This window comes from Labrus mixtus, chromosome 14 (assembly GCF_963584025.1).
Source record: "Labrus mixtus chromosome 14, fLabMix1.1, whole genome shotgun sequence".
Classification (NCBI taxonomy): Eukaryota; Metazoa; Chordata; class Actinopteri; order Labriformes; family Labridae; genus Labrus; species Labrus mixtus.
The window spans coordinates 22306041-22330022 of NC_083625.1; the positions used below are offsets into that span (position 1 = coordinate 22306041).

Genomic DNA, 23982 nt, shown 5'->3' on the forward strand with positions numbered 1-23982 from the left:
GAGCACAGAGTCGAAGGCAGGAGAGATTTTAGACTGATGTGATGTGGAGGATGTTTAACATGTCAGATTTTTATTATCAACAATAACACTAACATGAAATTATCTGAGCTTTATACCACACAGGCTGAAACACACACACAAACAGGATCCTGTGGACGTGCACTGATGGAGAGATGTCAGAGTGAGGGGGCTGAGGGTTCAGTGCCTTACTCAAGGGCACCTCGGCAGTGCTCAGGAAGTGAACTGGCACCTCTGCAGCTACTAGACCCAGACTTGGTACGCGCCTGGACCCTCCGGTTCCCAGCCTGAGTCCCTGAATCCCACAGACTGAGCTGCTGCAGCCCCTATTGTATACTTATGTATCAAAGTTTTGAATGCAGGGCTTCTACATGTAGCCTAAAATATCTGTTTTTTCTATCACTAATTAAATCACGTTTCTGTTCAGTGAAATATCCAACGACTTCGTTCACTTTCATGTTGTAGAAAAAGAGATCAATGCACCCATGGTGTCGCACATAACCTCACATAGGCTGCTGCTTTTTAAAACTGTTGCTATCACAGCAATCTGCAGGCAAGACAATGATTTCAAAGCCCGCGAATAAGCACGTGAACAGGCCTCAGACAAAACGCAGAGTATGGTTTGATATGATTCTGGTTTAGGTTACATACGTGAGAGGAAATTTAAACACCCACACCCTTTTTTATGAAATTGCGGAGGAGGAGGGGCAGAATAGAGGGGCGGGGTACCTCATCATCTCGGTCAATCTCTAGTCAAAGAAAAGCGGAGGTAGGCGGAAGTGGCCTTCAAAATAAAATCAAAACGAGTACTTCAAACCAGGGCTGTGTCTGAAATCCTGCTATCTGTGAAGTGAATAAGACGTTTTGTAGTGGTGGAGTGAGCATTATCATATATCATATATCCCACAATGCATTGTGAAACATAGTGTACAACCGATGGTCACAATCCAAGCAATATATACCATCATGCATTGCAGTTCCAAGATTTTTATGAGCAGTAAGTGGCGTTAGACAGTGCAAGATGAGTCATCAGACATTTGGAACATTTTACAGGAAAAGAAAATACAATTACATAGATGTTAAAAAAAATACTTAGATGATGTTTTATTGAAATATATTTGATTAAACGTTTGAGTTGTGTATCAGCAATGATGGTACTTTGTTGTTTGGGTAACTTTACGGTTGTGTTGTCTTTGTCTTTTTGGTGTTGTTTGGGTTCTATGCGTTCTATAGATGGAAACTTCCTCTTCATTTTTCTTTATTGACTTATATTGGCAAACTCTGGTTTTCACAGCAATCGTGCATGTGACGCTTAGTAGGACAACAAGAGTGAGTGCTGTCAGATGGTGCCCCCTTAGGGAGGTTTCCTACTGTCGTTGCAAAATGTTCTCATTTAGGGCAGGTGCTTTGGTTTAATTTTGTCAGCCCTCAAGGGGCCCCCTTACTGGTCTTGGGCACCAAGCAGTTGCCTGCCCTACCTGTTTACAAGCAGCGCCTCTGGTTGGAGACCTACCCTCCCCTATCTCTCCAGCTACTTAGGCTACAGTCTCTTCACTCAGAGAACCATGGTTAAACATTGTAACCATACGTTTTAAAAAGTTCAAAATGAATAAAGTTACTGTTCTTCTTCTTCCTATTATTATTATTATTATTATTATCGTTATCATTATTGTTATTATTATTATTATTATTATTATTGTTGTTGTTGTTATTATTATTATTATTATTATTATTATTATTATTATTATTATTATTATTATTGTGTCCCTGTCAACGACCGGAGGAGTGTCCGCAACTTTTTCTTATTGTACGAGTGTGTGATTTCATACACAACCTGTTTACAACAAATACTTTTATTTTGAAAGTCGAAAGAGGAAGTGCGTCGTCGTAGAACGCCTGACTCGACGCAGCCGTTGCTCGACTGTTGGGTTGTAAAAAAAAAACCAAAAAACAAACATCGATTTCTGAGTCTTACTGGAAATAAACATCAGGAGAAAATAGTGTTTGTAAGCTGAATTCCCTTTTTATGCGTCTAGTGAGTTCGGAGAAGAGTCGTTTCTGTCGGTAAAATGGGAAACTGCCACACCGTGGGACCGAACGAGGCCCTTGTGGTTTCAGGTAACGTTACGATGTGTTTGTCCTGCTGCAGCTCGATGGAGGGTTTTAAAAATCACTTTCTTCACCTTTTCATCGATATTTAATTCAAATGTAACGTAACGGTTTGTTCCTACTCTACGCTAGTTTTAAAACAAACAAAAATCGAAGGTTTTTAAAAAAGGTCGCGATTACCGTTAAAATAAAATAAAAATAAATAGATTTTAAGAAATGTCCACCGACGAACGAGCCCTTTAAGAACCACCATTTCTGCGTATTTCCTACTAATATGTCTGTCATTACGTCCTTATGAAGCCACTTGTTTTCCATGTTAAAATACTAGTAGCCTGTGTAGGGATGGTATAGGAAGAGAGCGGGAGACCTCCGGCTCCATGTCCGGCTCTTAGCTCCCGTCTTCGGCCTTCACTCTCAACTCCACCCCCCTCTCCGTCCTGGAGATTTGGACTTAAATGTTTAGGTCTTGTCTGGAAATGTTTGTGGCTGGGGTTGGATGAGTTTTGGTTCCTCATCTGTTTTCATTTTGGTTTATTTAAAAGGAAATGTTTCCTCATCAAATCTCTTTTTTTTTTAAATTTTTTTTTTAAGTAGTCATTGTAGGGCTCTCTATAGGACCAGAGATATGGGAAAGGTTTGTTATCGAGTTTATACTCATGTGTTTTTGCTTCTTGAAGGGGTGGTGGTTAGCTATGGTGGTTCAGTGCTGCAAAATGACTACAGCAAATGTAATTAGATTACAGGGGGAAGCCATGACAAACTCGTCTGCTGATGTCCCACTGACACAAGAAACACACGACGTGTTTAAATCCCGGACAGACCCCTATGAAATAAATACAAAATAAAAGAAGCCAAACAGAGGCTTTCTGATCACATGCTTTGGTACTTAAAGCATGGAAGTGTTTTTTCTGTAATGTTTAAGGAAACAAACAGCTGGAAACCTGCAGTGCTGCATGCCACTCCAGGAGCACCGGCATGACAGTGTTATTCGCGGCATGCCAGATTTACAGCAACAGGTGTGCTCAGTTTTGCGACATGGCACTGTAATGTCCGTTTCCACCAAGCAGTGCGGTTCGGTACGGTTTGGTTCGGTACTGTACGGTACACATTTATTGGTGTTTCCACCATGTCAGAAGTTGGGAATGGTACCAAAATAAGTGATCTGTACCGTTCTACTTTCCTGGTACCCTCCTGTTGGGGTGCCAGAGGTACCGATCCAACCCTAAAGGGTCCCTTTTTTTTACGGTGTCCTGCTCTTCTTCTATGTTGAACTTAATTAATAGTGGGCTAAACTGTGTTGGGCTGCTATGATGTCACACTATTTCATAGCTGATGCGGCCATCTCCATCTGGCTTACACTCCGCTGACCAAATAATGGTGTGGTTGGCTGTGGAAACACAAGTAAGACCAGGGTTTACCATACCGGACTGAACCAAACTGCACTGAACCAAACGGACCACTTGGTGGAAACGGGGCTTTAAGTCCGGTGGTATCTGCCGTAGAGGATGTCATGCTGGCAGGGGGCCAGCGCCATGTACCACTCCTCTCTCAGACCAGTACCGCCCACCCTTCACCTCCATGTTTTATATTGTCAGTGGTCATGATTGTGTACTTTTTCTGTCCTTATTGACCACGTGATATACAGTCTATGTGTGATACAAAAGGTCTTAGAGTGAAACTATATAAAGTGCAATCAGTATGCAGCCCAACATCTATAGCAATCACAAATATGCCGGAAGCAAACGGTTAATGCCGTGTTTCAACAGAATAGCCTTTAAAAGTATTTCAATGCAGAGGTTGCGTACCAGTGGGATTTAACCCTTTCTGCTATTGATTATTCTGTCTGGCTACGGTGGCTAGGCTAGCCTTGTTAGCTGGGATTAGCTTTTCTACGAGCTTACTCGTATCATTGGCAAAGATTTTTTTATTAGACTATTTAAATGTCATGAAGGAGATGTGAAGAAAAAACATTTAAACATGAATTGAATTCCATCACTATGTTGCACTCACGTTATCGATAATACATAAAAAAGGTCCCATTCATGGCAGTAAATGCCGTAGAGCAAGACCACTGATAATAATTTACAGACATCTGCCATTGCAGATACCATTCAACTTATGTTGCCACACCGCAAAACAGAGCACACATGTCGCTGTAAAACTGGCATGCTGCGAACAACACTGGCATGACAGTGACATGCCACTTGGCAGATTTCCGATATCGGCGCTGCTGAAACCGCTACTGTCAGATCTTAGTCTGTCACTAATTCTTATGAAGTCAGGAAACAAATTTCACATATGTCACATATTTATCATTGAACTAGTATGCGTCCTCAGGCCTCTCTTCGTGAGATACTGACCTTTAACGCTGTTGAGAAATCTTAGTTAATAAGTATTAAAGCACAAAGGGTGTTTTGTAACTGAATCTTTCAGTGGAGTTTTTCTGTCCAGTCAGAGAACAGAGCGGTGGGATTTTCCATTGTAAACAAACATTTAAGATGGTGTCAGTCAACACAAAGAGGGTTGGGAGTAGAAGTGTGTGTCTGTGTGTGAGCTGCACATCCTGATTTCCAGAAAGCGTGATTCCACGAATTAGAAATGTTTAGGGAGGTTGGTTGCTGCAATTTCCTGTTGTGAAAAAAGGTGTCAAGTGCAATACCGCCACCTTCTCTGTGTGTTGTGGGGAAAGTCTTGCCTCCACAAAAGTTGACGACAGGATTTTTCTGTAGCCTGTGTAAACTTCCATTCATCCACACTGAGCCCCCCCTCAGGCCTCTGAGTAGTGAGCGTGGTCAGGAATTCCAATCATGCCAGAGGTATGTGCTGGAAAACGGTGTATAGATCCAAGTTAGCCTGTTGGACCGCAGCCATTGTCATACTGAGAGTGTGGTTCAGTCTTTCTAATTCTTACTTTGTGCATTTGTCCTGCTCTGCACATTGTTATGCTTCTATTTCCTGAGGGGTTGTGTTCAGTCACACCAGGAGAAGGTATGATTTGTGTGAAGACCAGGAAGAAGGCGGTGTCTTGTAGAGTAAGTTAAAATGCCCCAGAATGACCCTAAAAGACTCTTTTCTGCAACCGTTACCCTGATGACAGGAATGTTTAACATCAACAGCGTGTGCGAGTTGTGGGTCGATGAGTCTCGCTGTAGTTTTGGGTCGTGGTGGGTGTGAGAATGTGTCAGTAAAGATAGTTCCCGCTCCTCCCCCTCCTCTGTCCGTCAGTTAACGCATGACAGCTGGGAATGTCACACTAAACACAGCAGATTAAAACATCAGACTGGGGGCCAGGGAGGGGGACTCTGGTGTGTTGACTAATTTACCAAACGTCTCATCTGGAAAGATCTTACCGTCACTTTCACTATTATTACGTCCACATTGCTGTGTTTGCAGGGTGAAAGCACATGAGGTTTAAATCAGATATCTCTGTTAGTGTGTTTCTCTGTGTGTCATTAAAGTGGGGTACACAAACCTTTGACACGCTCCAAAAGAACAGCTGTAGGACTTAATGTCTGCCAACATTAGAGAAAGGATGACTAGGGGCGCACTCACACAGTGACCCATACTGTGCTGAAGCACCATTGTCTTCCCCCCCCCCCCAGTCCCCTGCTGGCCTGCACTCACACTGCTCCAGGACTAACCGGGCCTGAGCACGGTTACCTCCGTAGCATAACGTCGTAATACAACACATGCTTGTCTCTATGTGATCATGAAGCGTGCTGAGCTTACAGGACAGGCAGACTAAAAAATAAGTAAATAAAAGGCACATCAGAGAACAACACAGAGAACATGACAGCTGCTTTACTGACCTTGTGTCTTGTCATGTTAGTCAGATACAAACAGAACACTCTGAGATTTCTCCACAATGGAGGCAGGGATCGATTATACTTCATGTCAACATGCTTCGAGTACGACGCTCGTGCATGAACAACCGTACTGTGCCAAAGCCCGCCTCTTCCAACCGTGCCAGGGCCAAGGACGTTCACTACAAACTGTGTACAGTTTGCATGGGAGGAATGTGCCATAGGAGAGCGATTTAATGGTCTATCTGTTGTCTAACACTTTGAGTAAAAAGGTGATCCTGTCAGTGGCATAAAAGGCACTTTTAATGAACTGACTTTATCAGGTGTGTATGCCATGGAAGATAATGGCACAACCATGAAAAGTTTACCGGGGCAAATCCAAACATGTTGTATACGTTACTTCACATTAAATCACAATAACTGTCAGATTACAACAAACCACATTCTGCACTGACATGAGCACATGGTGTTTAGAAAGGCTGACTTGATGTTCTACATGAAGATGATTAAAAATTGGTGAGTAATGAGGAAGCAGATTAAACAGGTGTTACACATCTCGCTGGCTCGAATCACGCCTTGTTGTGACACAGTAGATCATGATAGCTGTGAGTGTGTGAGAGGAAGAGTGCCAAACCAAGAGATGAAGAGAGGCATCGGAAAGCAGAGCTGAAGTGCTGCTGCGTGTTTCACCAGAGGAACAAACATTGTGGCGCTGTGGTTGGAAGAATAAATGGAGTGCTGCTTGTTTCTCTCACTTTCTGAAGAGCACATGATCATCTGAAACCACAAGCAGGATGTGATAACTGATTCACTGTCTGGTGTTGGATCTTTGTCTTCACCTTAAAAACATTCTTCTGTTATGGAATATAGGACTTTCAAAAAAAAAAAATACATTCGATTGAATCTAAGAGCTTTGTACACTCATCTTGTAGATGTGCTTATGTTATTGTGTGAAACATTTAGAGCAGCTTTGCATGATCTTATTGATCTGATACTGGCATTGGTAAAAACCCTCATTTCAGCCGCTTCAGGGCTGAAGAGAGTCCATGTAAGAGGTTTCAGCGGCTCACGTGGAGGCTTGAAGCCGTCTGGTGAAACTCTTGGTTTCATGTCGGGGAACTGTGTGGTGATTTGCAGGACAAGCGTTTAGCGCCCTCTGCGGACTCATTCACCATACATTCACCTCATGATCTGAATCTTTATGCGAGTTGTAACCTTGTAAGTTACAATATTCAGTAACATTTTTTTCTGGTCTTTTACTGAAAGCTTTTGGTGTTTAAATGTTTCTGTGATATAAAAACATTTAAGTCACACCGTGTCCTAACAGCACACGAGCATTAGATATCGCGTCATATCGCACACGATCGGACGCTCGCTGTCCACACTGTATCAGTTAAATATTTACTTGTCTGCTTTGTGGATTTCAGTTTCCTTTGTAAACATTATTACATGTGGTGCTTTTATTTTGAAGGTGGACAAGCTGAAGTGTGGTGCTTTGTATTGACGAGTTGTCGACTCAAATCTCAACACAGTTATGACATAGGTCAGCATTTCAATCACAGATGTGGCTCAAACCTGCTGCTGTAGTGGGACAGTCGTGTTGAGTGTGTTTTTCTGATGATACTCTGTATTCTTGATGACACTAATGGGACGTGTTTCTTCTGCTTTGCTCCACAGGTGGCTGCTGTGGCTCAGATGAGAAAACATATGTGGTGGGAGGCTGGGCCTGGGCCTGGTGGCTCATCTCTGACATCCAGAGGTAAGAGCTGTCTGCCCCGGCTCCGTAAACACAGATGAGACTTCGCTGTCCTTCACAGCTGTTCAGTTTTCACATCAGACGCGATGGTTTCGCACCGGGCCCAAGCACAATTGCTCTCTCTCCTCCGCTGCTCTGCGTTCACATTAGTAACATCGTTCTGTACCCGAGTACACTGATATATGTACACAGTTGGATACAGCAGATGGCAGTATGCACATAGTTGGTTTGTAAATCCATTAAAAAGCAGAAATAAGGAGAAGTCACCACGGCAAACACCTTCCACAGTCCATCCTGCTAACTGTGGATGTTTTTGTTATTATTGAGACGCCAACCCCGACCCTCTTCCTGCGTCCACATCTACCGTGCAGCTCAGAGGATGAAACGGCCCGTGCTGTGCGGATACGACAGTTTTTGAAGCGACAGGAGATGTTTAGAATGACGTCATATAGTGATCCGCTTCGTTGTTTGAGCACGGTTGCGTTCACATCTCCTGCGGACTGTACGGTACAAGTAAAGCACGTTTGTAATCACTCTTTTCAAATGAACTGGACTTTGGGCTGAAGCGTACTCGGATCCGGGCCCGGGTCTCTAATGTGAAACTACACTCAGTCACATATACATTGTCCCGGTGTGTAAATACGCCCTCGGACATCATGTGTGTATGAATCTGTCTGAAAGTAGTTCCCAAGGAATGCACTGTTGAGTTATTAGCAGGGGATTAGTGAACAGTAACATGAAGCTAAAACAACAAGTTATATAAGGCCGTGTTCACACTTGACTTCTTTTTTCAACTGCCAGCGCCTTTTTTACATACAAGCCTATGAAAAAAGGAAAAAGTATGACACCTTTTTAAAAAGCGGACGCCTAAGACCTTCAATTAATTGAAAACTCGTTTTCAGGATTAGGTTTTACAGTCATTGATGTTTTAACTTTGTGAAACTGCAGAGAGCCTGAAAAGGATTCATGGCCGCCCAGGAATATTCTCCACCCTTTTTTGGTTTATCAATAAAATCACTGAGAAAGAGAGAGAGAGAGAAATGGGAATAATCATGATCACAAGACATTTTTAACCCTTCCACATGAGTGAAAAATGAAAAATAGGTTATAAATAGAAAATGAGTCTGAAGAAGAAGTGATGTTTAGCAGATGTGTAAACACAACTCCTCTCTGCTGTAACTCTGTGTTCCAAAGCTGAGAGGTTACAGGAAGTATAAACCAATGAAATATAAACAGGAGGTCGGACGATGTGACAAACATCAAACTAAACAATACAATAAACATATCAGGAGAGATCACATGATACTGAAAAGAGCTTCCTGTTTTTTGTTCCTCTGGCTGAGTTTAAAACCTCTGATCCTGATCGAGGTCTAGAGAAGTCATCAAACCTGCCGCTGAAAAACTGAGACGGATTCTGCAGACTCGCACACAAGCTATGTTTACATGGACACAAATAATCAGAATAAAACCCCTTCCAGAATCAAAGCGCTTCACTGATCCAACCCGCCTCTTTCGGAAAGACATTTTATTCTGAACGAGAGGGCTGGATTCTGCCGATTGTTGTTCTGATCATTATCCACGATAACACTCGTTTGGCTCGTGTTTTCCTGGTCGAGGTGAAACTCTTCTTACTGAGCACGTCTGAAAGTCCTCCTGCAGACCTGAACTCTCGTATATCGATCACAGGGCGATTATGTACTGCTGAGCTCGCAGATTAATCAGGAAGAGAAAAAGAAGAAAAAAAACAGACTTTAATGTTAATAAATTCACAGCGGGTCTGTTTGAGTTCTGTGTGAAATGGATCTCACTCCTGAGAAAAACGTTATTGACTCACGCCCGTTGACACATAGCTACCTGACATACACAAGATGCTATCAGGAAGGAGCTGCTTCTTCTTCTTCTGCTGTTTCTGTCAGATTAGACCGACAGGACGTCTCTGCACGTTACAATGCTTTCATGTTTGACGCATGCAACCACACGTCGTAATCGGATCGTTCATGAAAACAATGACGTTTGAATCCCCAGTCAAATCGATTTTAATGGAGTTGTAGAAATGTTGCTCATGTAAACAAAGCTCGTGACCTGATTTAACATGAGTGGAGCTGCTTGTGTTGAACGACGCAGCCTGAGCCGTCATGTGATCAGCTCTCAGTGACAGTTCATATCTTATTGGTCACAACTTCCTGTTTGTCTGTGCATGTATGTTTTTAAACTCCTCTTTGTCATGAGCTGTGTTTGCAGACTGTTTTAAAGACAAGCTGTAACAGATGATGTGTTGTAAACCTATGAACCTGTGATGATATTCCTTATCTGCTGAGCTCCTGGTTTTCATTGGTTTGTTTTCTTCTTGCCTCTTTGTTTCTTCTTTGCTAACCTGCTTTGCTTCGTCTGGTGTCGACCCCCCCCCCCCCCCCCCCCGTCTCAGCCCCACTGTGTCTCCTTCAGGTTATCCCATTTCCCATTAAGTGCTGCTCTTTGTGTTCAGTTGCTAGGAGACCTGATGGTAGTCCTGGACAGTCAAATAAAGTTGATGCATGACTGGACGTCTAAATCCCTGATGAGAGACACAAGCTTTATATATTTGCTCTGCATTTTGCTCATGTGCAGTTTGAACATCAGATGATAAAAAAAGGAGGGATGATGTGACTTCACTGCGGAGTCTCGGCCTCTTCAGCTAAAAAGCCCTCTGTGCACGAGCGTAAGAGAGGCAGATGGAGCCGTGTGGCTTCCCGCTTGTGATGCAGTAATCATGTTAATGTCCAGGCCTGTGACTCATTGATCTAATTCTCCTGGAGGCGGAGCTGTTAGCCAGAGAGTCTCTTGCTGCAATCAGCCTCTAGTATCCCATGACTCTGATAAACAATGGATCCAAGTCTGGTTTTAAGTGAGAAAAAGCCGATCTGCTCTGAAATGTGATCTCACGTCAGCAGCTGCGATCGAAGAGGAGGACAGGGATTGTTTGTAGAAACATTCCTGTGCAATCTCAAACTAATGTCATCATGGATCAAGAATCCTGTCTGCACTCACATGATCCGTCTTCTGTGGATCTTGCTCTTTGTCCTACTTTATTTAAACACTCACAAGAGAAGAGAAGAAAGCTAGGGCTGTGAAAGTTATCACGATATGAGCACAAGCAAAACAAACATCGCACAAGTCTGAATTTATCGCAGTAATGTGAAGAAGTATTCTTCTTTGTTTTTGTTAACCTACATGGGCCCTTCCTGTGCAAATGGGCCCAAGAAAGCGTTTCCCTCATCCCCCTTATTGGCGGTCGTGCAAGATACGTGGCGTTTATATTTCATATTATAGAACCATTAGTTTGATGTTCAACCACATGAGCTTAAAAGCATGAATAAAAACCAACAAGAGACAGATAACAGGAAGTATGCGTCACATCATGAGCTAACCCTCTTAGCACACGCTGCTGTGATGCTACCAGAGCGAAGAAGACTAACCTGCTAACAACCGAAATGGTGACTGGAGATGCTCTTCCATTAATTTTGTGGGAGGAAACGGCTTCAGACAGTTGATGGCGTTTCAAGTCGGAGTATAGACCATGAGATGTTTGAGGAAAGAGCAGAACAGCAAAGTGTCTGATACTCCAGACTCCTGAACAGGTCTCACCACAGAGTCACTGTGGAAAGATGGCTGCCCTACAGACACACAGCACTGATGAGCGACACACAACAGGAAACATAGCGTACCACCGGGAGGTCTGTGTCCGTCGTGCACAGTGCTCGTTCATATAGTAATGTGAGTATGCGACGGTTTAGATGACTGTTAATGCCCTTCCCTAGTAATGAAGGAGTATTTCAGTGTGTGCACACATGATACAAAAAACACCTTCAGACATCATTATACCAACGATCATTAAAAAAACAGAGATCGTATCATGCGTCCAAAAGTTTCTTATTTTGTCAGAGTAGAGAAAACACTGCCGACATGAGAGTAATGCTCATGTTTCAGACCTCATTAATGCCGTCAGATGAACCCAAACTAAATATCAGCAGGCATAAATTAATTTGTACAAACAAAATGGTGATGAAAAAAATTGATTTATTTTGGATTCAGGAGAAGCGTGTTGCTTACATGAAGAACAGCAGATCTAAATAGAAATGGAGCAACAGATAACGTGCACATCAGGTCTTTATCTCACAGCGTGCAGGCCTAGCTGCAGCCTTTCTGTGTTTCTGAGGTGTCACGTTACACAGGAAACATCATTCAGGGCCAAAAGCAGCAAAAACAGGAGGACAGGTTGTGTCTTTTGCCCCCTCCCCCTCCTCTCTTCTTCTTCACCTTGGTTACTGACATTCCTAACAGCTGTTGTCCAACTTACTGTTTTGCCTCTGCTACTCCCGCCCGCCTGCCCGCCCGCCCGCCTGCCTGCATAGAATGTCTCTGGAGGTTATGACCATCCTCTGTCGCTGTGAGAATATCGAAACCTCGGAGGGTGTTCCCCTGGATGTGACAGGGGTGGCTCAGGTAATGCACCCCGAAAGACCTCCCTCCCCCTCAAAAAAAGCAAGCAGTCGCTGCTGCCCGAGACCAAAGGAGGCCCCAAGAAAGTGGTTCAACTAACAATCTAACGTCTGTGTGTGTTTGTTTTTCTCCCCTTCACGGATTTTTATCTTGGGCAGTTAAAGGGGGACTCTGCTGTCCCTCGCTCGGGATCGCCATACAGCTGTACTCTGAGTCACCATTGGCAACGGGGTCACTAAATGAATGGCTGAAACAAAGGCTAACATGATGCAAAATGCAAGTTTTGGATGCAAACAAATTCCGACAGAAATCTAAACGATGCATCTTTGAGTTCTAAACAGACAGTGTCTCATTTAGCCTCGTTGTTAGTGATCTGGAGTCCTTGGGTGAATGGTTTCACTTTGTCCTCTTCTTTTCCTTGTGTTCTTGGCCCTTCCCTTCATTTGCTTTGTCTATTTTTTTATTTTTTATTTTTTTTCCACATTCTTCACAGGATAACGCTTGAGATTATGACCCTGCAGCCCAAGTGTGAGGATGTAGAGACAGCGGAGGGTGTAGCTATTACTGTCACTGGGGTGGCTCAGGTAAATCACCACACTTTCCTGGGAATGCCAGATCAGACTCCACAAACACCCTCACACACCCACCCTTTCTTGCCCACCCTCCTTTTCTCTGGCATCCCCCCATGATCACAGCACAGGTGTGGTTTCATACAGAGGACTGGAGTGAAGAAGCACACCTGTACTACACTGAGACAGATGTTCATGATGTTTGCATGAAGAACCCTCATGTCTGAGCACCATGCACCTTTTAAACTAATCTGACCGATCCTGCATTCAGACTGACAGTAGCACACAGTCCCTTTTCTATCTGTTACTCCTTCAAACCTGTCCTCCTGGTCCACATGTCAAAAGTTGTTTTCACACTTGCACTCCTGAAAATGTCCAGAGAATGTCAGACAGGCTGCCCCCTCAGACCTTCCTGAGATGGTTGTTCACACATCTCACAGCGGGAGATTTCCGTGTAAACCAGGTCTGGGGAGGCAGCACATGATGTCAAAAGAACGATGTGGAAATTGGCAGACAGAGCAATCTTGAAAATGTTTGTGACATGTAGTTCAATATATTCCCAATACCAACAACATAGCGAAAAAGAAAAGCGAAACGAGACAAATTAATTCATGAATTAATTCATTACGTGCACGAGATTGCAGCAGTTGTGATAACTGCAAAGCTTTAATATATGTCACAATCATTTTAAATCAAAATTAATAACAGTAAACGCTGTGTCGTTTCCTCTCATGATCAGCGCTAACTCACAAAGATCTGTGATCCAGAGATCTGATTGGTCAGTAGGCGGAGTTTCATGCAGGTCGATTTCTTATCTTGAACATAACATGCTTGGTAGGTTAAATGTTCAGCATCAGTTACCATGGTGATCAGGCCTGTCCCCGACTAAGGATTTACACAGTCCAACCTGATCCGTCAGATTTCTCCTAAAGTCGAGCGAGACTGTTCGCTGACCTTTTGATGACAACTCATAACAGCCAATGAGAGCCTTTGTTGAAGGGCGGACGGCGATAAGTGTAAAGCATGCACGTTGTTCTCCTGCAGGAGGTCGTAGATCATCCGTTCTGCCTGTTATGAAGTTATGTCTCTTCACGGCGTGCTGCGTCTTTGTTGTTGTTCTTTTACACATGTGGGTCACTTCAGGACCGCGACCTGGTTCTTACTGGAGTCTGATACAGGCCACATTTTAAAAAGTAATGTAAACAAACACCACTGAAGCCCCCATGTGGTCTCTTGACACAGTGTTACTTTCAGTCTGAACTTGGTCCCAGTTTAACGGGAGGAGGGTACCGGTCCACCCTGGTCTGCATTTACCTGTTTCTTTATTTTGTCTTCTGTTTGGTTGATCGATCCTGCTCGGTGCCAAATCTTTTGGGCTTAAGGAGAAAATCCACCTTCAAATAATTCTTACTTTAAATTTACAACAAGTCAAATAAACTTTGACCTATAATATAACAGAGATACAACAGGAGGCTCAAAATGCTGGAGGATGTTTTAAAAAAAGAATCTAAAACAGCAAGAGTTGTCCCTGAAGAAGGATTAAAAATGACGTACCTGATCATCAACTCATCGCTGAAAATATTTTGTTTTTGCGCTCATTGCAAAAAAGCAATTGATTCAAATTTGATATAGCTGTTCCCGATCTACCTCTGTATTTTCTGTAATAATTCATTTTTGATGAATACATTTTTCGACTGCGATACATGAAAAGTGAGGCCGCACTCTGACCTTTTGATCGACTCCTCATGTGGCCAATACACCCTTCACTGTTACTGGCCTATAATAGCCAATGAGAGACGGAGTTGAAAGGAGGTCTGCCTCCTGACAAACCCCCCCCCCCCCAGAAGAAGAAGAAAACGAAACAGAAAAACATCTTTTTGGGGCGCTCACTGACACTGACATGTTGTGTTTGCTCTACCAGTGGAAAGACGGTAAACACAGTGATTGCGTGTTGTGAACAGTCTCCCGATTCAGCAAACAATGAAAGATGAAACGCTCTGTTATTAAAGCATACCTGTAATCACAGCCTGATCGGGACGCTATCATTAACACGGGGACTGTGAGTAACGACGGCCGTAAACCTCTCCCTCCTACTGTAAATCCAGCACGAGTGTCTTTGAACATCATCCTGAATATCTTTCAATAACGTACGACTTGTAAATAGACAGACGTGTGAAATAATGTGGTAAAGTAAACATGTTTTTAAAGGTGGATTTCCTCTGTAAGAACTTGTAACATCATTCTTTCAGCAAACCATTTCCCTCGTTTTCGTCCGCATGCATATTTCGTTTTACTGTCTGTGTCTCAGCCGCAGTCACGCCGATGTTCCTCTCCTCTGTGTTGTCCTACATGCATGCTGACAATGAGCCCTCTGTTTGGAGCTTAGCAGCCCCTCACTCTCACACAGTTCACTTCACAGAGAGGCTCGTCATGCCGCTCTTTGATTGGTCCAACCTAAGCCCAAGCCAGTGTGGAGTGATGGGAGTTATGTGTTCTGCTTAGCGTAAAGAGACACATACGTTTAGACGGAGAGGGAGGCACCCAGTCAAATGTGAAACTCTTTCTAATCTTTACACTTTAAAAGTCTAAGAGTTTCTCTAACTTTTTAAAGAAATACATCGACTGAAGGACATAAACATATCAGACTGAAGGACAGATCTCAGATCTTTGACCCTCCAAAGGATGTTTTGGCCCTTAAGGAGGAAATTAAAAGGAGGAAATAGTTGTCAGGCAAAGTTTGGATGCCGTTCCTTTTTAAATTTCCTGTACATTATGTTCCTTTGGAGGAGCTTTGGGTTTGCAGGAGGAAGGGTGGTGTCTAGAGGGGGGTGTGGGCGGGTTTAAGGTCAGGAGTAGAGATTGCAGTTGCATGTAAGTCTTGATCCCAGCGTGAGCTGCAGCACAGCACCCCCTGCTGTCCATATGAACTGGCCTGTGTGTGGTTGTGTGGCTGGCTTGCAGCCTCCTCTGTTTTCACACATGTTCCCCTGAAATGACGACCATCTTTTTTCTTTTTTTCTTCCTTACTTTGTGTTGCCCTCGTTCGTGGTATGAGTGCATGTTGCAAACCAAACCATGTGCAGACCTCTCGCCTAAGGACCCAGCTCACTCTCTCCTTTCTTACAGCTCCAGTGGAGTTCAACCAAAACTTTACGTCTTGTTCTTTTCTTTGACTCTCTGGACTGCAGAGTGACCTCTGTTTGTGTGCCTGACTGCTCTTGTGTTTGTTTCTGTGCTGTTGTGTGAACCTCAGGTCATTCTCATTGATGTCTCTTTTCTTTAGATGTAAATGATCCCGTTCATGATTTTCCCCTGATTGACCTCCCTCAGATGTACTGTGTCCCCGTTCATTGTTTATGACCTCGTAACGATACATTGCTGAGTTGTTATAGATGATGGATCAACAAGAATCTTAGAAATTAGAAGTCCTTCAGTTTCGTTTTCTAATGGAGGGAATATAATCTTCTTTAGGAGATCAGTAGTTTACCTTCAAGTACCATAAAATGCGGTGTATAAAACACACTTTTAATAACTTTTTTATCACCTAAACATTGCGCTGCATCTTAAACACCGACACCACCAATATACCAGAATAACATGCTGACACGAACAGTGGTTTATTGTTCAGTAATTAAAGCTCTTTTGAAGAGTCCTAAATTAAACTTAACAAGTGACTGGCGGCGGCGGGCAGCGTGACTGTTGGTACTTCAAAATTTCCCCGTAGGCTGCGAGCTCGACTACCGTACTGTAGCTGGTAGAAGAGCAAACTCCACCAAGTGAAAACAGATGTAACAAAAGAGCGACACAGCTGCACAGAAACTGCACGTTGTAGTCTTCGCTGAACACGATAGAAATCATCACGCAGGGCAACGATTTAAGAGCCACCTGGCTTTTTTTCCGGGCTGAAAAGAGCTGGCTGTGCGCTCGGGACATTTTGCATGAAGCGTTTGTGCGCTGAGAATTAAAGCGCAGCACGTCCGTCCGTTTCTATGACAACAGACTGTTGACAACGGCCGCTGTATGACCGACACTGCTCCGTTACTTTCTACTGCATGTTTTATATTTGAGATCGTTTAATTCCTGATCAGACACGGAGCGAGGAGGATGAGGGTACAAGACACGATCCTTAGCAGACAAAACTACGAGGAATATCATTCATTTGGAAAAGAGCGTCCGTGACGTCAACAGCACCTTTCTGGAAGGTTGAAAGATTTTCAACTTGAGCGCTCAGAAAGGCTGTAGTGGATCGCTAAAAAAAAGACGCTGGGCGCTTGCTTTCAATCCGGGCGGCTGCCTGCTTCTCCAAACGCTCTCCATTCATTAGAACAATTGAAAAAAGAAGCTGGCGCTCAAAAAAAATGCCATGTAAGCACTTTTTCTCTTTGTGAGCCCTCTTAAAATCAGCGCGTTATATACTGGTCGTTATGAGCCAAAGAGAAATGGATTAAAAGCAGCTTTCTACTTTATTATGAGTTATTACTTCTGCTACACGTCAGGTCAGATAACTCGCTTACACTTAAATATTAATCTCCAATAAAGTCTGAGAGTTAAAATGATTTCACACATGAAGTGTGTCTACAGTCTCAGGATGTCTGAAGTGTAACTCTGTTGTTTAAATACGTGACTGACAGTTTAACAGTAAAGAACAGAATACGTGCTAACGGTTGTTGAATGATGACAAAGAGGCGAGTGGATGTCATGTTGTCCCGTGTGTCACACCCACATGTGCCTGTGTTTGTGTTCCTGCCTGTGTTTATTTGCTCAGCTGACGATCTTTGTCCTCGTTGGCACCAGGTGAAGGTGATGACAGAAAACGAGCTGCTGGGATACGCCTGTGAACAGTTCCTGGGGAAGTCTGTGGTCGAGATCAAGAGTGTGATCCTGCAGACCCTGGAGGGTCACCTGCGTGCCATCCTTGGTGGGTGCAGCATCTTCACGGCTTGAATGATTTATAACTGCATTTCTGCACCCTGATATGATGGGTGTGGTTTGCGACTAAGCTAATGACGTTTATATTTTCTGAGTTTAGAAGTATGAGTATGGCACTAACCAGTGTTTCCCTCCTCTCAGGCACCCTGACTGTTGAACAGATCTACCAGGACAGAGACAGATTTGCTGCTCTGGTGCGAGAGGTGGCCTCTCCCGATGTCGGCCGCATGGGCATCGAGATCCTCAGCTTCACCATCAAGGTGACACATTAGGTTCCCCTCATTTTGCATGTATCGCCTGACCTCCCTTGATTCAGAGTGATCTAATAAGGTACCATGCTGTGTCTTTGTAACGATGACAGGATGTGTACGATAAAGTGGAGTACCTGAGCTCTCTGGGAAAAACTCAGACGGCTGCCGTGCAGAGGGATGCAGACATCGGAGTGGCAGAGGCAGAGAGAGACGCTGGCATCAGGGTGAGACGAGCACTTACAAACGTGTTCTCTGATTGCTTTCACATTAGCAAACCAACTAACTGCTCCTTCTACATCTCCCTGTTGTTTTCTCTTTGCACACGTTCTACAGGAAGCTGAGTGCAAGAGGGAAATGATGGACGTGAAGTTCTTAGCCGACACAAAAATGGCCGACTCCAAGCGAGAGCTGGAGATGCAGAAGGCTTCCTTCAATCAGGAAGTGAACACAAAGGTAGAGTTAGATATCTTGGATTGAGTTAATCTTTTTTAGAATCAAACATTAAAGCAAAATAAAAACACAACCCGCTGCCTCTTCAGAAAGCAGAGGCTCAGCTGGCGTACGAGCTGCAGGCGGCCAAAGAGCAGCAGAAGATCCGTCTGGAGGAGATCGAGATCGAGGTGGTGCAGAGGAAGAAGCAGATCTCAATCGAAGAGAAGGAGATCGATCGTACTGACAAGGAGCTCATCGCCACCGTGAAGAGACCCGCCGAGGCTGAAGCCTACAAGATGCAGCAGCTGGCAGAGGGACAGAAGTGAGTGTTCCTTACACGGAGTGCTTCTTCTCTTTTTAGGTCTCCGTTCTGTTCAGGGCTCCTTATGACGGGTAAATATGATTGTTTCAATCAGGTAATGAAACAGGAGACACTCTGCAGGAACAAACACCCAACCCTGGATTTAATGCTCATTTTATATGCATCCATTTTGATAAGTTATTAGTTTTTCATTTTTGCTCCACGAGGACGAAAACCAGTTCATGTTGAGTTGATGACTTCCAGTCCAGAGAGATGTGAGGAGGTTGGCCAGTAGTGTGTTCTGTGCCTCTTTATGTTATAGCCGGCGCCGATCAATCAGGGTAATAATCAGGGAGCCGACGTATCTTCTGCAGTCATCGTACTGTGGCTGCACGCTGTCTCCTGTTTATCTGTCGCGGTCCACACGCTGTCCTTCTCCGTCTGTCTTTGCATCCTTACCTGCACGCTGCCTCCTGTAAATCACGGCTTGCTAAATGTCTGCAGCCCTGGCTGCACCTGTTTCACATCCGCAATGAAGTTGGAGGTGTGACTCTCCGGCTCACCACAGTTCGTTCATTCATTCATTCATGCAACATGCACACAATTAAAAACAACGTTTCTAAAAAGTAAATAAATCAGGAACTTAATAAAACAAAGTTCTCAACACACAGCAAATCCATAAAATCTACAATAAAACAAAGCATGCAAAATTAATATAGATCCTTAAAGGTCCAATCAGTAAGATGTGTAGTGAGTGAAATGATAAAGTGAGCTTACTATATGATCAGACATTAAAGAAACATGTTATGTTGAAGTGCTGGCTTCTCTGACAACAATGCAGCAGCCAGTATGTCCTCCTTCTAACTTTAGATTATGGTCCTGAATGATCTGGATTTGTTTGGACCAGAGAAGGTAGACAGTTTTAAGGCACACTCCACACAACCTATTTGGACGTCCCTCAGTTTGTCAGATATGAGAGCAGTTATCAGGTCAACAGGTGTTGCAGCGATGGAAGCGGGCAAGAGAAGTGGTTCAGATAGAAGTGATTGTACCCGACCTAAAAAGCCTCTGCATGTTTCTAATAAGCTCCACGAGCAGAAACGTGCTCAAACTAGGATCAATATTGGAGATGCTTTTGAAAAATGGAGAGAGGTTAGAACACAGAAAGGTTTACAGACCAATACAGAGCTGGATAAACACTGAAGCTTCAGTGTTCACCACATGGTGACCTGTGTGAGCATCGACTCTAGAGAGGATGGGGGGGGGGGGGGGGGGGGGGGACAGCTCTCTATAATGATTAGAATTTAGACTGCACACATTTTAAACACTAGGTGTCAGAGTTACATATTGATGTCACAACACTTGGACCCTGTCAGAGCAGCAAATGTTCCTGTTGGGTGTTTTCAAGTGAAACGTGCTAATTTAGTTAGATAAATATAAACAGATACTTTTGACCACAAATAAGACAAAAAAACATTTAGTTAAGGTTTGAGTGTCTCTCAGGAGAGAGAGAGGCCTAACAAACCCCAGAGCATTTATTATTATTATTATTATTATTATATGATGTGTGTGAACGTTGAATACTTACTAATGTAACAGAACATGACTGAACTAAAAACACTTGAACTCATCACCAGGACAAAGACGGTGCTGACGGCTCAGGCAGAGGCGGAGAAGATCCGTTTTATCGGTGAGGCCGAGGCCTCCGCCATCGAAGCGGTGGGGAAGGCAGAGGCTGAGAAGATGAGGCTGAAGGCCGAAGCTTACCAGCAGTACGGAGACGCTGCCAAGACGGCTCTGGTCCTGGAGGCTCTCCCCAAGGTCTGTGGTTCAGGTCTTATAAATACAACGTAGGGAAATCAGACCAACGGTCAGATAACTAAAATCAGGTGTGTCTCTGTGTTGTAACAGATTGCCGGTAAGATCGCTGCTCCGCTGGCAAAGGTCAATGAGATCGTCATCCTGAGCGGAGAAGGCAGCCGTGTGACTGGAGAGGTGAACCGTCTGTTAGCCGAGCTCCCCGTGTCCGTCAACGCCCTCACCGGGATGGACCTGACGAAGGTGAGACAGCACTGCTCTCGACATGTGTTGATTTATTTCTTCACATCTCTAAGAGAATGTTAAATCAGGTTTTTACCCCCTAGCTGCATGTTTGGGAGGGGGGTGGGCTTTGTGATTGATTGAACCAATTGAGACTTGAAGCGTCATGTCCATGTCAGAACTTCCTGCTGTGAGGGGCGAGTGGGATTTAGAAAAAGTCCGGGTCAGACGCTCCTACATGTGTGAAAAGGACTGCGGTCCCTCAGGTCTCTGATCCTGCTCTCCTCTGGTCCCACAGATCCCTCTGCTGCAGAAGATGATCAGCCCTCAGTGCTAAACCGCCATGTGAAGGACACGCTCCACGGACTCGTGACTCTGAACCCACCGATATTTATCTGCCTCAAGCATGATGATTTTCAGCCTCTGACCCCTTATGCAAACTGCCTTCGACCACGAACACTTGACGCCACTTGATGTTTTTAAGAGTTTTTCTGAATCGTGGGCCTTAACTCTGAAGGACCCGACGCTCTCTTTAGTTCTTTAGTTTGTAGACTTTTTGAGTTTGTGTAACCCAAAACAGAGTATTTGAGTTCAGGGACTACAGCTGGGGCTCTGCCCACTTTTAGCCTGATCGTGTTTAAGATCATTTATACCGCCTTCAGTCGTGGGGGAATCAAGGAATGATTGACCTTTGACCTGCTTCAGCGTCAGACTAAAGCCTGCTTTATACTTCTGCATCCAATCCACGCTGCCGTGAGCTCTACTCTGGCGTTGTGTCGACACGTGGTCACATGTTTGAGGAGGTGCACGCCAGTTTGAGAGCAACGCCAACGGTGCAGGTTCGCTGCGGAAGTATAAATCAAGCTCAAAGTTTGCAGGTCACCTCTTCCTCCTCAGGTGTTGCATATGTTCCCAATGAGAGCAGACTGAAGTGCCCCGCCTCCTCCTTACAATCCAGTCTATCATCCATCATTCAGAGCGCCGTCAGTGAAGTAGCGTGCAGCAGTCTGAGCGCGGTGCGGCAGCTTTTATTTCCTCTTTGCTTTTAAAACTCTTTTTCCTTTTTTTTAGGTTAGTTGAAAATAACTCAGAGAACTTGTTACCAAAACTGTCTCACTTACTGCTCAGCAGAGCGCCACTCACTGTGATCCTTAGCATGTTCCAGGAGCAGGCGCACGCTAGCTGTTACCTCACCGTTTGTCGTCTTGTCGCCCGTCTCGTCGCCTGGTGTGCAGTGCCTGTTCAACACTCAAGTGCCCAATCCTTCAGGACAGGGGTTTGGCTTCAGATGGATTCTTGTCCGAGTATATCTCAATGTGTAGATATCATCCCTGAACTCTAACATCCGCTTTTACTAACAATCGTGTAGAATGCTAGCTCGTTATAAAGAAGCCATAATTAGACATGATTAGCCTTAAACACTCTCTGGACGCCTGATTCTGTATTATTCATGTAGCGCCGCGTCAGAGCTTTAACTCGTTCACCACTTCTTCCTCCCTTTATGTTGTTCAAGCTGTTCTCTTCAAACTCTTCATATTTGAACCTGAGTAACCCTGCAGCCCTGCAGGTTGAAAGAAGCCACTCGTTGACCCCGATGTGTGACGTCAGAGCCAGTACTTTGAATGTTTGTGACCCGTTGAAACGTGAACACGTGATCGGGTCGTAGACGCTGCCGTCACATCGTGATTCTGTTTCGTTTGGTTCATGTCGTGTGGAGCCGTTTGAATAACCTGCTGACGCAACACGTGATGATCTCTTCGCTTCACATTCGGTCAGTTTATTTACTTAAAGGGGCCAATCAGTAAACGTTTGAAGCCAATCCAGAATCCTTTTTATTTCAGTCCTTAAATCAACTCTGGATCACAATCAGCTTTGCTCTCAATGGGACTACATACTTCGTCCACAGGGGGCGCCAAATCCTCACAGCTGCTTTTAGAGAAATACTTTGTTTGATATCAAAAGCTTTTAGGGGGGGGGGATATTTTATGGGGAAAAATCAAATCCTAAAATCTTTTTAATCATCTCCTGTCACTAAAGCAAAGAAAATATTTCTACTCTAATTATGTTGATTGTTTAAAAAAATAAGTATTTTGTTTTGTTTGGCTCGTTTAAAGTTTGTGACTCTGTAATCCAGACTGACTCTGTCCCTCTGCTGGGATCAGGATCACAGTTACCTGACAGGATCCGGTTTAGTTTTCTTGTCTTTCCGCCTCTAGAGGGCAGCGGCACGGTTTGTGTCTTCAGATGAGTCTTTATGTTGCTGCCTGGTGAACATTTCACCTCCACCTGGTCCCAAGTGGACCTTTTATAGACCACTTTCTTCACCGGAAATATATATATATATATATATATATTTTTTTTTTTTTTCTTTTTTACTGCTGACAAAGGAAGTTAAAATCGACCACTCTTTTCTTTCTGTGAATAAACAGCTTCTGGTTTCCTTTAAGTGAACCTTCAAACTTTAATCCACGTTGTTTTTGTTTCTGCAGCTTTTCCACCGGCGTCACAACTTCTGAGCACAGCCGGCTTCCTACTAGACTTAGAGTACCCGAACAAGACCGGGCTGGAGACCACTTTCTGAAGGTCTCGCCTCATCTCGGAATCGAAAGTATTTTAAATCAAGACCACCACTGATCGGCTATTTTTCCACGTCATTACTGTCATTAGAAGGAAAACACCTCTTTTTAAAAGAAGAAATAACTTTAATTCATTTGTAGTTTGATTTTTATCCCTCGGTTACGATCGAAAACCTTCCCGGTGTTACAGTGAGGGACACGCCCTAAACACAAGATGATGATTTTTCTGTGATATTTATGGTCTTGGTCTTGTCTCGGAGTGCTCTGGTCTTGGGTTCGTCGTGGTCTCTGTTAGTGTGGTCTTGACTACAACACTACTTTCTACAAATCCAACAATCATAATTAAATATCTTTGTCGTCGTTTTAAGGCCAGTATTTTAGAGAAGCGATTCACATCGATGATTCCGACCTGACAAAGCTCCCCTGAAGACGAGCCGCTCTGCAGACGTCCCCTCTCTCGATGAAACGACTCGTGCTCGTCTCCAGAATGTTCCGCTTGGCGATCAGTGAAGTAGCTTTGTGTACTCAGTGCCTTTAATAGAGATCAGGTCGTTAGTTCTTTGTTGACTGTGGTGATGTCATCAGTCATGACTTCAGACTAACATGTTGAATGTTAAACCTCGTTAAGTTTCCCTCCTCCCGTCTGTTCATGACATTCTGCACTTCACATATTCAAGGGAACAGATAAATATATAGATTCTTACATTAGAGTTATTAAT

General features: G+C 44.0%; 1 protein-coding gene across 2 annotated transcripts; it reads left to right on the top strand.

The window, feature by feature from the left end:
• The first annotated feature begins 1904 nt into the window (after nt 1-1904).
• On the top strand, nt 1905-23148 carry LOC132988664 (flotillin-2a). 2 transcript variants are annotated; one of them, XM_061056228.1, is made up of 11 exons: nt 1905-2136; nt 7608-7689; nt 12078-12168; nt 17529-17652; nt 17805-17923; nt 18025-18138; nt 18248-18367; nt 18454-18668; nt 20285-20468; nt 20559-20708; nt 20986-23148. In XM_061056228.1, exons 1-11 carry the CDS (start codon nt 2088-2090, stop codon nt 21022-21024), a joined length of 1287 nt encoding a protein of 428 aa, XP_060912211.1. In that variant the 5' UTR covers nt 1905-2087; the 3' UTR covers nt 21025-23148. The 2 variants fall into 2 exon arrangements, with proteins under 2 accessions (XP_060912211.1, XP_060912209.1); XM_061056226.1 differs by lacking the exon at nt 12078-12168 and adding an exon at nt 12659-12749 and having other exon boundaries at nt 1906-2136.
• Nucleotides 23149-23982: the final 834 nt, after the last annotated feature.